General features: G+C 41.4%; 1 protein-coding gene across 1 annotated transcript; it reads right to left on the bottom strand.

Annotated features, from left to right (window-relative positions):
- Positions 1-12,294: 12,294 nt before the first annotated feature.
- htr1aa (5-hydroxytryptamine (serotonin) receptor 1A a) lies at positions 12,295-13,522 on the bottom strand. The gene is given in 3 exon segments (XM_052010440.1): positions 12,295-12,797; positions 12,800-13,261; positions 13,264-13,522. Coding segments are annotated over 3 exon segments (1,224 nt in total).
- Positions 13,523-14,020: the final 498 nt, after the last annotated feature.

Consider the following 14,020-nt stretch of genomic DNA (forward strand, 5'->3'; position numbering starts at 1 on the left):
ATGCAAATATATAATTAATCTATTGCTTTGGACTATTAATGTTAAACAGGAAGAGAGTGCCCCAAAACACATGACTAAAAGTTGACTCAATCTATCATTTGCGTGTTTTCTCTTTTCCTCCAAGTGAAATGTAAAAGTTCACTCCTTGAATTGAATGCAAGGTGCATCATTTCACAAGCAGGAAGGTTATCACTTGTGCCACCTGAAGATGGTTATTCTGTGACTCATTGGCCTGTGATTCCAATAGCAGTAGATCAAATTAGGTCAGATAAGACTCCTTTTGTTCCCTCTGCAAATTCAAGCTGCCTGACTTGAAAGTGTGTACATTACTAGATAGTACGTCAGTACTCTCAAGTAAATCACATCATGCTGGGGCACTTTTCAAATAGCTGTTCTTGTATTTTCTTTCATTTGTCTTTTTCACTTCAAGAAAATATCGGAGGAAATGGATCATTTGGTAGTTAGTGTCAACATTCAATTTATGGCTAATAATTTAAAGATACCAATAAAGGCACAGTGGTACTCCAGGTGGTACAGCTGTCTCACAGCTCTAGTGACGCAGGTTTGATCCTGACCTCCAGTGCTGTCTACATGGAATTAGTATGTACTCCCTGTGGCCACGTAGGTTACCCCTTGGTGTTCCCAAAGACGTGTATAAATTACCTCTAGCGTAGAAAACTGGCGGAGAATCAGTGAGTTACTAATGAGTACATGTGACAGGGAAATAAGCGGGGGAATGGGATTAATGGGGCTGCTCTGAGAGCCGGCAAGGACTCCATGTGTTGAATGGTCTCCTTTTGTGTTGTAAAGATTATCTTGAAAAGTTTTTTAAAAAGCCTCAATTTCAGTTATGTAAGGAGCATTCAAGGTAAGAAACAAATGACATTGTACTTAGACATAAGATCCATATATTCATAATCCTGTAAGTATTTATGGTAGTGATGATTTAAAGGAGGCAATTCACACATCTGTGGGCCTATAATGAGAGTAAAGTGTGACAAGCTTATTAAAATGTAGCAAATTGGTATCAACTTCACTGGTGAAAGCATACCAGACAGTACTTGATTGTCATAAATTGTCTGGTATCAAGAACTGTCAATATGTTGAACATACATGAACATAATATGGTTTTTATAACTAGTGTATTGAAACTAATGCATCTTGCCTCCTTGGCTTCATTTCCTTTGTAATTTTGTGAGGTCTTGGATTATATTAATTCAGCTACATTCTATGGCTATCCAATGATCGTGTTCAGTTTTGCTACCTTGGACACTATCCCAATTCACAGCATACTGACAGAGCATTGACTTCTTGCAATAGAATGACTGAAGTTGAGATGCTGAATTGCAGTTTCAGAGTTTAAGATCGAAATTTGTCGAATGTAAAGTTGCAGAAAACACTGCATTTCAATTGTAACCAGCAAGAGGTGAGTATTTCAACTTTTTGCTTGTTATAATTCAATACTGTGAACCTAAGATTTTGGTTTGGTGTTCATGGTTTCAAAATGTCTTGCAAAATATCATCGCAATAACAGCTTTAAAAAAAAATTTCTTGAATTCTTGAAGCTTCTAAAGGCTGCAATAAACTCTCATTTATGTAATCACTTACTTTTAAGGAAAACAGGTGAGTAAACAATGAATTAGTAGATTAAATTCATTGACTAAATTCATTATTGACTGATTAGAAAATCCCGCAATACATTTCTTTGCTCACACTCATTAGCCCAATTTAGGTTGTTTAACCAACACCTCCGCTTCCACTTCAATTTCATGAAAGCTATATTACCTAGCTCTTGTCTAGCTATTCAGAGTATATTTGGGAAAATGGTGTGAGAAAATTACCAAGAGAGCATCTCAAGCAGCTTGGAAAGGCCACTTGTTGGAGTATAATTAAACTTGACAGTTGGTTCAATTGGCTGCTTGACTATGAATTAGACTTTTTTTTATAATGTTAGTAGAGAACAAATAGCTAGCTTTGCTCCAAAATCAAAATTAAACCAGTGTTTTGTTGTTACTAAATGACACTGAAAGCATTCTTGCCTACTGCTCTTTTGTTCTTGGAGAGAAATGGTTTGAGGGCTTGTAGTGTAACTCAAGTCTGCCATGCAGACACCATTACACCCCATTGTCTTCTTCAGAAAGATAGGAATTTTATACAAAACCTGTTACAACTGTTTTCATTTAATGGTACAATATTTACACAAGCCATATTAGCACAACAGAGGTGGAACTTGCATGATATTAAAACTAGGTTGTACAGAACTTGCAGAATGAGTTTGTTTTTATTATATAGTGGAATTGCAACCTTGCAACTGATAGCTTGCAACCGAAGTAAGGGTAAGTTGGTTTATTATTGTCACATGTACCAAGGTACAGTGAAAAATTTTTGTTATGCATGTCATCCATACAGATCCTTTCATCACAACAGTGCATTGAGACAGTACAAGGGAAAGCAATAACAGAATGCAGAATAAAGTGTTACAGTTACTGACAAAGAGCTGTACATCCAGACAATAAGGTACAAGGCCATCTTAGAGTCATAGAATTTAGATTTAAAAGAGTAGAACAATTATAATAGAAATAATGAATAGATCTGCAGAGAGCAGTTTGCAAGGGAGAAAATGATAAATATGTCTTCAAGCTGATTAGTATCTGTAAAGGATGGGTTGTCATTTCAGTATTGATCCTTTGTCATAACTGGCCATATTGAAGGGAAATAATAGGACTTGGTAAAGTTGTACACACTTTATGGAAGTACATGAGTGGCAATATGTTTATATCAGGATTGCATACCTAAAAGCCTATCTTTGTTAGTACACAATGCTGGTGGTGGCATCAGCACCTTTAGTGTCAGCTGCAAGTCTTTCTATGTTTGAGAAGACAAGCTTACCAAATATGTGTTTCTCCCACTTCAGACCTGACTTACAGCACAGTACAGGCCCTTCGGTCCACAATGTTGTGCCAACATCTTATCCTGCTCTAAGATCTACTTAACCCTTCCCTCCCACATAGCCCTCCATTTCTCTGTCATCAATGTGTCTATCTAAGAGTCTCTTAAATATCCCTAATGTATCTGCCCCCACAACCTCTGCCGGCAGTGCGTTCCACGCACCCATCACTCTCTGTGTAAAAAAATTACCCCTGACATCCCCCTTGTATCTTCCTCCAATTGGCTTAAAATTATGCCCCCTGGTGTTAGCCATTGTCGCCCTGGGAAAAAGTCTCTGACTGTCTACTCGATCTATGCCTCTTATCATCCTGTACACCTCTATCAAGTCACATTTCATCCTCCTTCTCTCCAAAGAGAAAAGCCCTAGCTCACTCAACCTATCCTCATAAGACATGCTCTGCAATCCAAGCAGCATCCTGGTAAATCTCCTCTACACCCTCTCTAAAGCTTCCATATCCTCCCTATAATAAGGCGACCAGAGCTGAACACAATACTCCAAGTGTGGTCTAACCAGAGTTTTATAGAGCTGCAACATTACCTTGCAGCTCTTGAACTCAATACCCTGACTAATAAAGGCCAACACACCATATGCCTTCTTAACAACCCTATCGACCTGCGTGGCAACCTTGATGGATCTATGGACATGGACCCCAAGATCCCTCTGTTCTTCCACACTGCAAATCATCCTGCTGTTAACCTTGAGTCCTTCCAATGAGTCCTTCTAGCTCTCCTAAGTCCCTAAACAACCTCCACATTTCCACTGTGCACTTCCCAAGAACATCTGTTCCCAATTTACACTCCCAAGTTCCTGCCTAATAGCATCATAATTCCCCCTCCCCCAGTTAAATACTTTCCCATATTGTCTGCTCCTATCCCTCTCCAAGGCTATGGTAAAGGTCAAGGAATTATGGTCACTATCTCCAAAATGATCTCCCACCGAGAGATCTGAAACCTGATCAGGCTCATTGCCTGGTACCAAGTCCAGTATGGCCTCTCCTCTAGTTGGCCTGTCCATATACTGTGTCAGGAATCCTTCCTGTACACACCGAACAAACTCCATCCCATCTATCCCCTTTACACTAAGGAGGTGCCAATCGGTATCAGGGAAGTTGAAATCCCCCATGACAACAACCCTGTTATTTTTGCTCCTCTCCAAAATCTGCCTCCCGATCTGTTCCTCAGCGTCTCTGCTGCTAATGGGGTGGGGGGGGGGGGTTGGGGGGAGGTCTGTAGAATACTCCCAATAGTGTGATCGCTCCCTTCCTGTTTCTGACTTCCACCCACACTGACTCAGTAGATGATCCCTACAAGACATCTTCCCTTTCTACAGCCGTGACACTGTCTGTGATCAGCAAAGCCACTCCCCCACCTCTTTTACCTCTGCCCCTGTCCCTTTTGAAACATCTAAACCCCAGAATATCCAGCAGCCATTCCTGCCCTTACGACAGCCAAGTCTCTGTAATGGCCACCACGTCATAGTTCCACGTAGTTACCCATGCTCTAAGTTCATCACCCTTGTTCCTGATACTTCTCACATTAAAGTAGACACACTTCAGCCCATCCAACTGACTGCAATTTTGCCCATTCAAATGCTTATCCTTCCTCACAGTCTTTCTACACTCTACATCTACTTGTACACTAAATTAACCAACCTCAGACCTATCATTCAGGTTCCCATCTCCCTGCCAAACCTGTTTTAACCCTCCCCAACTGTTCTAGCAAACCTGCCCGCAAGAATATTGGTCCACCACCAAGTCAGGTGTAACCCTTCCCTTTTGTACAGGTCATACCTTCCTCAGAAGAGATCCCAATGACCAATAAATCTGAAACCCTGCCCCCGCTTCAATTCCTCAGCCATCTGCCAAATCATCCTATTCTTACCCTCACTGGCATGTGGCACAGGCAGCAATCCAGAGATTACTACCCTTGAAGTCCTGCTTTTCAGCTTCCTACCCAGCTCCCTATATTCCCTCTTCAGGACCTCATCTCTTTTCCTACCTATGTTATTGGTACCAATATGTACCACGACCTCAGGCTGTTCACCCTCCCCCTTCAGAATGCTGTGGACTAGATCCGAGACATCCCTGGCACCCAGGAGGCAACATACCGTCCAGGAGTCTCTTTCACGTCCACAGAATCTCCTGTCTGCCTCCCTTACTATGGAATCCCCTATCACTACCGCCCTCCTCTTCTCCCCCCTTCCCTTTCACACCACACGACCAGCCTCAGCACCAGAGACCTAGTCACTGCGGCTTACCCCTGGTAGGTTGTTCCCCCCCCCCAACAGTATCCAAAGCGGTATACCTGTTATTGAGCGGAATGGCCACAAGGGTACACTGCACTACCTGTCTATTCTACCTCTCACTCCTCTCACTCTCCCACTGTTCATGACTTTCTCACTTCTCCCTTTTTATGCTCTTTTGATGCTTTTTATTTATTGCAAAATCTTCCTGGTCCTATCTTCTGTTTTAAGTTAATGTTAAATCTTTTCACCAATTTCTTTCAATTTCCTCTACAGCTTTGCTCTAATCCGACTTAACTGCTCAGTTGTTCTCAATTTTTTGATTCTGATGAAGGATTATAACCAAGATCTCTTCTCTCCCTAGAGCTCTCTGGTTTGCTAGCTAGAATTTGATTTTTCTTTGTTTTATATTTTCATACTTGTTGAGTTTTCCCGACACACTAAAATTGCTAATGCAGCACTTTCAATGCACTGGAGTTGATTTGCTTTTATTTCTTCTTCCACTTTGCTAAAATAAACGGAGAGGTGCATGGACAGGGAGTTCTAGTTCAAATAAGAGTCTAAAAGAAGCCCTTTGATCAGATAAATAGGAAATGACTTTCCCCGAGCTGAGTCATTGCTGACAATGAAGAAATTGATTTAATATTGAATATTAAAGAATGAGATTACAAACAGAAAAAACTTAGATCTGTGTAGCTTCTTTTAAGTAGTTATGTGTCTCAAGGTACTTCACAAAGACATTATCAAACAAAATCTGACACTTAGCTACATAAGGCATTATCGGAATAGATGATGAAAAACTTAGTTTAAAGAATAAGTTTTAAGCAGTGCCTTAAAGCAGAGGAGATAGAGATACATGGAGTGTCCATTTACTAAAGTCATGGGTTATTGCATTGGTTTTGGTTAGCTAGCGAATGGTGATGGCAGCATCAGCAGTAGTGGGTGCTCCTCCTGTGAATCCAGTGGAGATGTTTATGGGAGATAATTGCACACATATGCAGTTGACTGCATGCTCATTATCATGCTGCAGTTCAAACTGGGAATGCACAAGAAGCCAAAGTTGGAGGAATACAGAAGGCAGAGAGCCTGAAGAGTGGGGGTTAAAGTGTGAAGCTATATTATGATCAGAAAACAGGGATTAGAATTTTAAAATTTAGACTTGGTCACAATAAAAGTCATTGTAAAATCAGTCAGCACAGGGGTAATGGATGGAGAGAAGTTGATGGGAGTTCAGATATGACAGTGTACCTTTGGGTAACTTCAAAATTACTTAGAGTAGACGATAGGATACCAGCCAGGAGTGGATTAGAATAACCAGGCCTAGAATTACAAAGGCATGGATGCGAGTTTCAGCATCAGATGGTCCCCTGAGAAAGGAAGGATTCTGGAGGTGAAAATGCACAGTTTTGGTCTTAAAGGGCACATGTGATTGGAAGGTCATCTCATTGTCAAATACAACATCAAGGTTGCAAATGGTTCAGTTCAGCCTCCGGTTATTGATGGGAAGAGAGATGCATTTAATGGTTAGTAGGTTTATGGTAGACTTTGAAAACAGAAGTTGGGAGAAGTTTCTGTACAGCCAATACAAGACAATAGAATGGTAAATCAGAGGTGGTGAAAGTATCAAGAAAGATGGTGATGAGATAAGGGCTGTGTGTCAGAACCTGATCTGTTTCTCAATGGTATTACTGAGAATTTGATTTAATTTAGAAGTAGGATTAGGCTAAAATGAAGGTCTAGAGGACTCTGGATTTAATAGTGTAGCAACATAATGAGAAGCCATTACCCATGTGTCTTCAGCTACGACTGAATGGATAAGAATGTGCTGAGTGAGATTAAATAGATTTTTAATGGAAGAAAAGCTTTGGAAGCGGTTAGTGTAGTCAACCATGTCAAAGACTGTGGAGAGGACAAATATGATGTAGATAGTTACCATTATGAGGATCAGATGAAACGTAATTTGTGATATTGATATGGGTCATTTGGGACAGCAGCCAAATGGAATGATTCAAATAGAATTAAAGGGAAAGATGGGGAATTTGGTGGTGACAACATGTTCAAACCATTGGAGAGGAAAGGGAGATTGGAGATGGCATGATGGTTTTGCAAGGATAGAACTTCATAACATGGCTTTGGAAGGTGACATGTATTGCTGTAGGAAATAATTAACAAAGAAGGCATTTGTTATTTTAAGAGAAATCACTTTGTTTGAAGCAAAGTTAGATGACAGCAGTGGGAACAGAATAAATCAGTTGCTCTCAATTTGTATTATTCCAGCAAAGAGCTAGCATGTTCAAAAGGCCAAATGGGTACATTTACACAGTTCTGTGATCTTAAAATATATTCACTGAAGTCTAATTACAGGCTTAAATTTGCACTTTGTCCTTTATTGATTACATTTATTCCCCAGAGTTTATGACAACTGTAGTTTAAAAGATAGCCACTTTAATTTTCTGTATTATTTTTTATGATGGATAATTAAACTGATTTCAACTTCCATATAAAAAAAGTTTCATCATTGCACTTCAACCTACTAATAGGAGTATAAATGCAGTGCTCTCAGTATTTTACTCTTGTGATTATGTAATGTGAATCCAAAATCAGATTGGATGGATTAACCAATATTCAGAACCAAGCACTAGATTGTATATTTGAAATTCAGACTGCAAGCTGCTTGTTATGTTAGGATATGAGATGGAGCCAGATCCCTAGATTCCTGAACTTACTGTCTAGATAAGCTTAGAAATATTCGTATTCTGGCAGGAATGCTTATAATTGTAAAGAAATGCATGATTTCTAGACAGAGTAAATACTGAGGTGAAAAGTGTAAAGTACTATTGTCATTTCCTTAAATACCATCCAATTCTACATGTGAGTGATATGATCTACCCAATATATTCAGTAACGGTGTAACTTGGGCTCAGTGCTAGGGATGTTGGCCTGTTGGTCTGGAAGATGACAGTAATGTTAGTTCATTATCCTTCCAATGAACATGGAGAATTTTGCAGAGGCAGCATGGGGTAGCATCTTTCCATTGCTCTGAGATGCCTGCTGCAGGTAGTCCAGGTATAAGAAGCATGCAGATGGGAAAAGATCAGTGCTGCCCAGTAGACCATAAGCTTTTTTGCCAGGTCTGAGATTTAGATCTTCAAAGGCTGTGCTGATGCATTGAAGGCGGTGGTGACTTTCATATTTGACATCTGCCTTCACCAATTAGTGGAAGCTGTGATATGGGAAGGAGTCCACATTTTCCAGGGTCTTGCCATGAACCTTTATTGTCAGAGGACAGTGTGGTGCAGCTGGACAGGTTGGTGGAGGACATTTGCCTTGCACGTGTGGAGTGTAAGGCCTCTCGTATGCTTCAGTGAATGGCCTGGAACTTGACCTCTGAGTTTGTGCAAATGCAAGCATCATCTGCACAGCGCAGCTTGACTCTGGAGGTTCAGATGATCTTGGTTCTGGAGTATAGTCACCATAGGCTGAACAGTTTCCCATTAGTTCTGAAGGTTGGGTCCACTTCATTGGGAAGTTTGGTGGAGGCGAGGAGCAACATTGAGGTGAGCAGATTGAGAAAAATGTTATAACAATGATACAGCCTTGTTTGACAATGGTCTTCATTTACATTTACTGTGATGTAGACTTCGTGGTCAGTGTCACTGTTTGCATGTTGTTGTGGAACAAATATAAGATGGAGACAAATTTCTGTAGGCAGCTGAATGTAAAGAGTGTGTTCCATAGTCCTTCTCAATTGGTGACATCAAACAAAGCCATGTATAGCGGCTGATGTAGATTCATTCATTTGTTGTTGGATTTGTCTTGCAGTGAAGATCACGTCCATTCTCCCTCTGGATGGATGAAATCCACACTATGATTCAGTAAAAAAAAAGCTCTTTGACTGCTGAAAGGAGGGAGTTTAGAAGGATCCTGGCAACAGATTTCTCCCTGTGATAGACAGCAAGAAGACTCCTCTGTAGTTAGCAGAGTCATAGATTGTCTCTTTCATTGAAGATGGCCGCAATTACAGCATCTCTGAGGTCTCCACGTATATCTTCCTCATCCCGGGTGTGGATGTTGACATATATTGCCGAATTTTGCATTATATACTGTTCATATGGACTTCAATTTTACAGAACATCCAAATCAATGGCCAATTGACATAAGAAAGGTTTTTACACCATGTCACGGAAAATCGGGAAGGATAGTTATCTAACTATCCGTGTGCACGGGGCAGCATTTAGAACACGAGTTTAGAAGGGTTTGAGATTCCTTCCAGAGGTCTGATTCAAAATGATGATCTTTAGATGGCGGGCAGAAATTTAATTGTCTCATAAACTTATGTCTCACTGCATGTAAATTTTACTAGACAAGGTTATACAGAAACCTGGAAGTGTTTCCCGAGCAATAACAAGATATTTTCTGGAAACCCTGCCCATATCTGTTTTATCTTCAATGTTCTCCAAAACTAAAAAGGCAAAATTCGTTTTTTCCACGAGTAGGTGTGAAAGGACAACCTTTTACATGGGGTGTGGGTCATTCTAGCTGCACGTTGTCCACGAGGGAGACCTGATCTAAGCAATGATCTAGTCTCATCCTCCCACGAAGTGCCGTCTGACAGGAATGGAACGCAGTGTGATGGTCATTGTTAGGTTTTGGGGATTTGCCTCTCCAGACAAGAGTTCTCATTGTGCCCCTTCGCAACCCAATTTATCCACTACTTAGACTGTGCCCCTGTGTCAACCACGTTTTGCTTTTACTCTAAACGACAATCGGTAATACCCACTTCTGCAAGTTTCGAGTGATATCCAATTGAAACAGAAATATGCACCTATATCTGTTCGTTTCTTCGTCCCGCACATTTATTCGTTAACCCTGGGTTCGCTTCTCAATGAACTGCCGGTGAAACGAGTCGGAGTTAGGAAGCTTTACAAATTCACAGAGCAAAATCTAAATCTTTGCTCGGGTGTATTTTCCCCCATCTCAGCCCCGCTGGTGTAGCGACCCTCCAAGGAGGTAGCCAGAGCTGGCCCTCGCCTCCAGACATCAGGGGAGATTGGAGAGATCGCTCAATCTGATGGGATCGGTCACGGGGTTTCCGAGGAGACTAATCCACGCCGTCCTTTGTACAAGAAGGAAGGAGGCATAGAATTGATCCCCACCTTCGTTACAAATAATTAAATACAGCTGTCGAGAGTACAATGAGATTAGCCGGAACAATGAAACATTGAAGCGCAGTAAATTGAAATCGATCAGAACATTATTTCAGAAGGTTTTACTTAATGGAGTCCAATGTAGTCGAGCAAAATCAAATTCATTCATATATAGAACGGATCAATCTGGAACTCGGTTGGGACTGGGAAGAAACAGACGTAGAACAGTAAATCACAGTTCATGTGACCTACTGACAATATCTTGGACAACCTTCCAATGGAGATGATCGATAATATTGTTACGGAACCCCAATCATTGACACGTGCCGAATACTACATCATAATACTGGCTGTTAGTTCATATAAATCGACATTTGTGTGAAATACCTACTTTTAACTGGTAGCTTAGACACATGCATAACATAACTACCCATTCCACCACAGATCGCACAAAAGACTATTTGAACATAGAACATTACAGCACAGTACAGGTCCTTCGGTCCACAATGTTGTGCCGACATTTTACCCTGCTCTAAGATCTATCTAACACTTCCCTCCCACATAACCCTCCATTTCACTACCATTCATGTGTCTAAGAGTCTCTTAAATGTCCCTAATATATCTGCCCCCACAACCTCTGCTGGCAGTGCGTTCCATGCACCCACCACTCTCTGTGTAAAAAACTTACCCCTGACATCCCCCTTATATCTTCCTCCAATCACTTTAAAATTATGCTTCCTCGTGTTAGCCATTGTCGCCCTTGGAAAAAGTCTGCATTGATGTTTTGTTTACCTTCTGTAAGACAGCTCTGGGCTGTATAGTGAATTTGAGGACTTCGTGATTTAGTTTTGGTTTATCAGTTCACGGATTTGGTTGGTAATGCGGCCATTTCCACTGACACCCTCCCACCATCCCCCTCTCCCCCATTCCCATTTCAGAGGGCAATTAAGATTCAACCCCTTTAGTGAGTCATTTATAGGTCAAGCCAGATATGTCTGATGGAGTTCCTGGAGGACATTGCGAACCTGGGAGGTTTTTTTTCAATAATATTTCGGTAATGGTGGATACGAGCCTTTCATTTATATGCACTAAAACTCATCCGGTGTTTCCTCGGAGCCATAATTTCCCAGGATAGGCGAGGGAGAGGGGAAGTGATTACACTCGCTTCTTGATATTTCAGGTCTTTGGCTTCTTGTCCAGCGACTTTAACCACTAAGCTACGGGATCCATCCACCAGTTCCCAAGCGTGGAGTTTCCAGATCAATTGAATTAAAACAAATATCTAACACCACGAGAATCTTAAACTAAGACTACGCTTGGCTGGAGGCAGTGGGATAATTGGTGTGAATCTCGTTCCCACTGTCCCTACATTGTGGGTAGTTCAATAAAAGCACACAAGCATGTATTCTTTATCAGACGAGTTTTATTTTGCGTTACGTGGAAGTAAGTTTACCGATTGCAAACGATCACAGGCCCAAAATCTGCAACTTTGAAAATCACAAAAGTAAAGACTAGCAGAAAACCTTAGCACACGGCATACGTGGGTTGTAAAACAACATACATCGAGTGAAGAGAAATATCAGTTTCCTTCGGCAAATGGTGCCGTTTAACTCGGCATGTTCAGAGCTGCGAATACAATGTCCAGAATCGTGTGATTAAATCGCAGAAAGAACGACGGACACTTTCCAATTACGTTTCAGGGAAATAACGATTAATTAAGGAATGTAACATCGAAACTGAATAGGCCTTTGTCTCCTAATTTGTAATGTTGGTTAAAAAAATGTCAGCACAAATGTTGTCACGTGCACAACAATGCCAGTCTGGGTGCTAGTTGAATCCAGTAGTCTTCGTGCCACAAATACATATTAAAATAAATATTAAATGCATTACGTCAGAATTGTATGGTTTGTTTTTGGATAAATGCATCACAATAATGAATTTGAAATAATGGCTGAATTATTGCCTGCAGAACTTGCATTTTACAATTTTCTTGAAAGCACTTTGGAAATCCTTATTGAAATAAGCATAAATGATGGGATTTAAGAGTGAATTGGAATAGCCTTGCCAGTTGATGACAGCGTGGAGCCAGATTGGCATGTAACAGTGCTGCCCACAGAACGGCAGTACAAGGGCAACGATGAAAAATGGCAACCAGCAGAAGATGAAGGTGCCCATAATGATACCCAAAGTTTTCACCGTTTTCCTCTCGCGGGCAAGGGCCACTTTTCTCTTGGCTTCAGTGTTCTTTTCATTCCTGTCCTCAAAGCAAAATGTCAATTGGCTGTTGGTGTTGCTGGGCAGATGAAGGTGACCTTTTGGGTTGTGGTGCACTTCGATGACTTCCAAAGCTGACCCTTCTTCTCCACGCCGGATAGCCCCGTTGATACAGGCAGGTTTGGGCTCCACGCTGCTCTTCCAGCTCTTACTGTTTTCGCCGTTGCTTTTCCTTCTGTGCTGGCGGCTGGAGAGACCGTCAAGCAAGTGTCTGCTACTTTTTGCTTCTCCGATTTCTTCACGGTCTTGCGAATGCGGAACCTGGCAGCTTTGAATATTCTTCCATACAGAACTAACATCAAAATCAGTGGGATGTAAAAGGCACCGAAGGTGGAATAAATGGTGTAGCCCGGATCTTGACTAATTTTACAAGCATCGGGATCGGCTCGGTCTTCGGGTGTTCTCCAGCCTAGCATGGGTGGGATTGAAATTAAAAATCCGACCAGCCATGTCAAACTTATTAGAATAGCAGCTCGTCTGGGAGTCCTCTTGTTGACATAGTCTATTGGATCTGTAATAGCCCAGTATCTATCCAGAGCAATAGCGCACAGGTGCAGGATAGAAGATGTACAACACAACACATCTAAAGAGATAAAAATGTCACAGGTTACCTGTCCCAGGGTCCACTTGTTCAGAACTTGGTACAAGCAGCCATGGGCAGCACCAACACCGAGACCATCAGATCTGTGACAGCAAGTGACCCTATTAGATAGTTGGCTACATTTTGAAGAGAACGCTCCAGTGCAATAGCAGCGATCACACAGGCATTTCCAATGATAGAACAAAGGATCATAGTTCCTATAAACAATGAAGTTATAATCTGATAAATCAGCGTCACCTCTGAAAAGTTCGTATTATTTTCCTTGGTGAAGCCCGAGTAGGACAGCGTGCTGTTGTTGTACATTTCCATTCTGAAATCGCGAAGCAGCCGAGGAGAAGTTGTCTCAAGCGTTCGGTTTGCAAATTCCAGGCGAAACTACATTATTTAAACGAGAAGATGAAGTCCTAAACACATCGAACACGTCGCCACATTTCCTTATTTCTATAAATCATTGGCGTTTCGCTCAACGAATGGTGACTGAGTGAATTAATATATACCGCCGTCCAGGATACGTCAGATAGCTAATAGGTCTCAGGAGTGCGCCTTTCCCTGCCGGTGCTGATATTGGTGAAAGTAAGAACAGACAAGAGCATGCTTGCATTCTTTTCTATATTTGCTTGTTCTGCCCCACGCCACGAGTTTCCTGATTTCTCACACTCAGAATAGATTTGTCTCACTATGCGTGGACCAGGTCTGATTCTTGGATCAATCATACGAACGGCGTTGGTCATAATCTCACGTCGCTCGGCCGTTTTCTGCGCGTACCTTGCCCAACGTGATGACATTAAGAAGGAAATGTGTCCATTG

Source organism: Pristis pectinata, chromosome 2, assembly GCF_009764475.1.
Source record: "Pristis pectinata isolate sPriPec2 chromosome 2, sPriPec2.1.pri, whole genome shotgun sequence".
Taxonomy (NCBI): Eukaryota; Metazoa; Chordata; class Chondrichthyes; order Rhinopristiformes; family Pristidae; genus Pristis; species Pristis pectinata.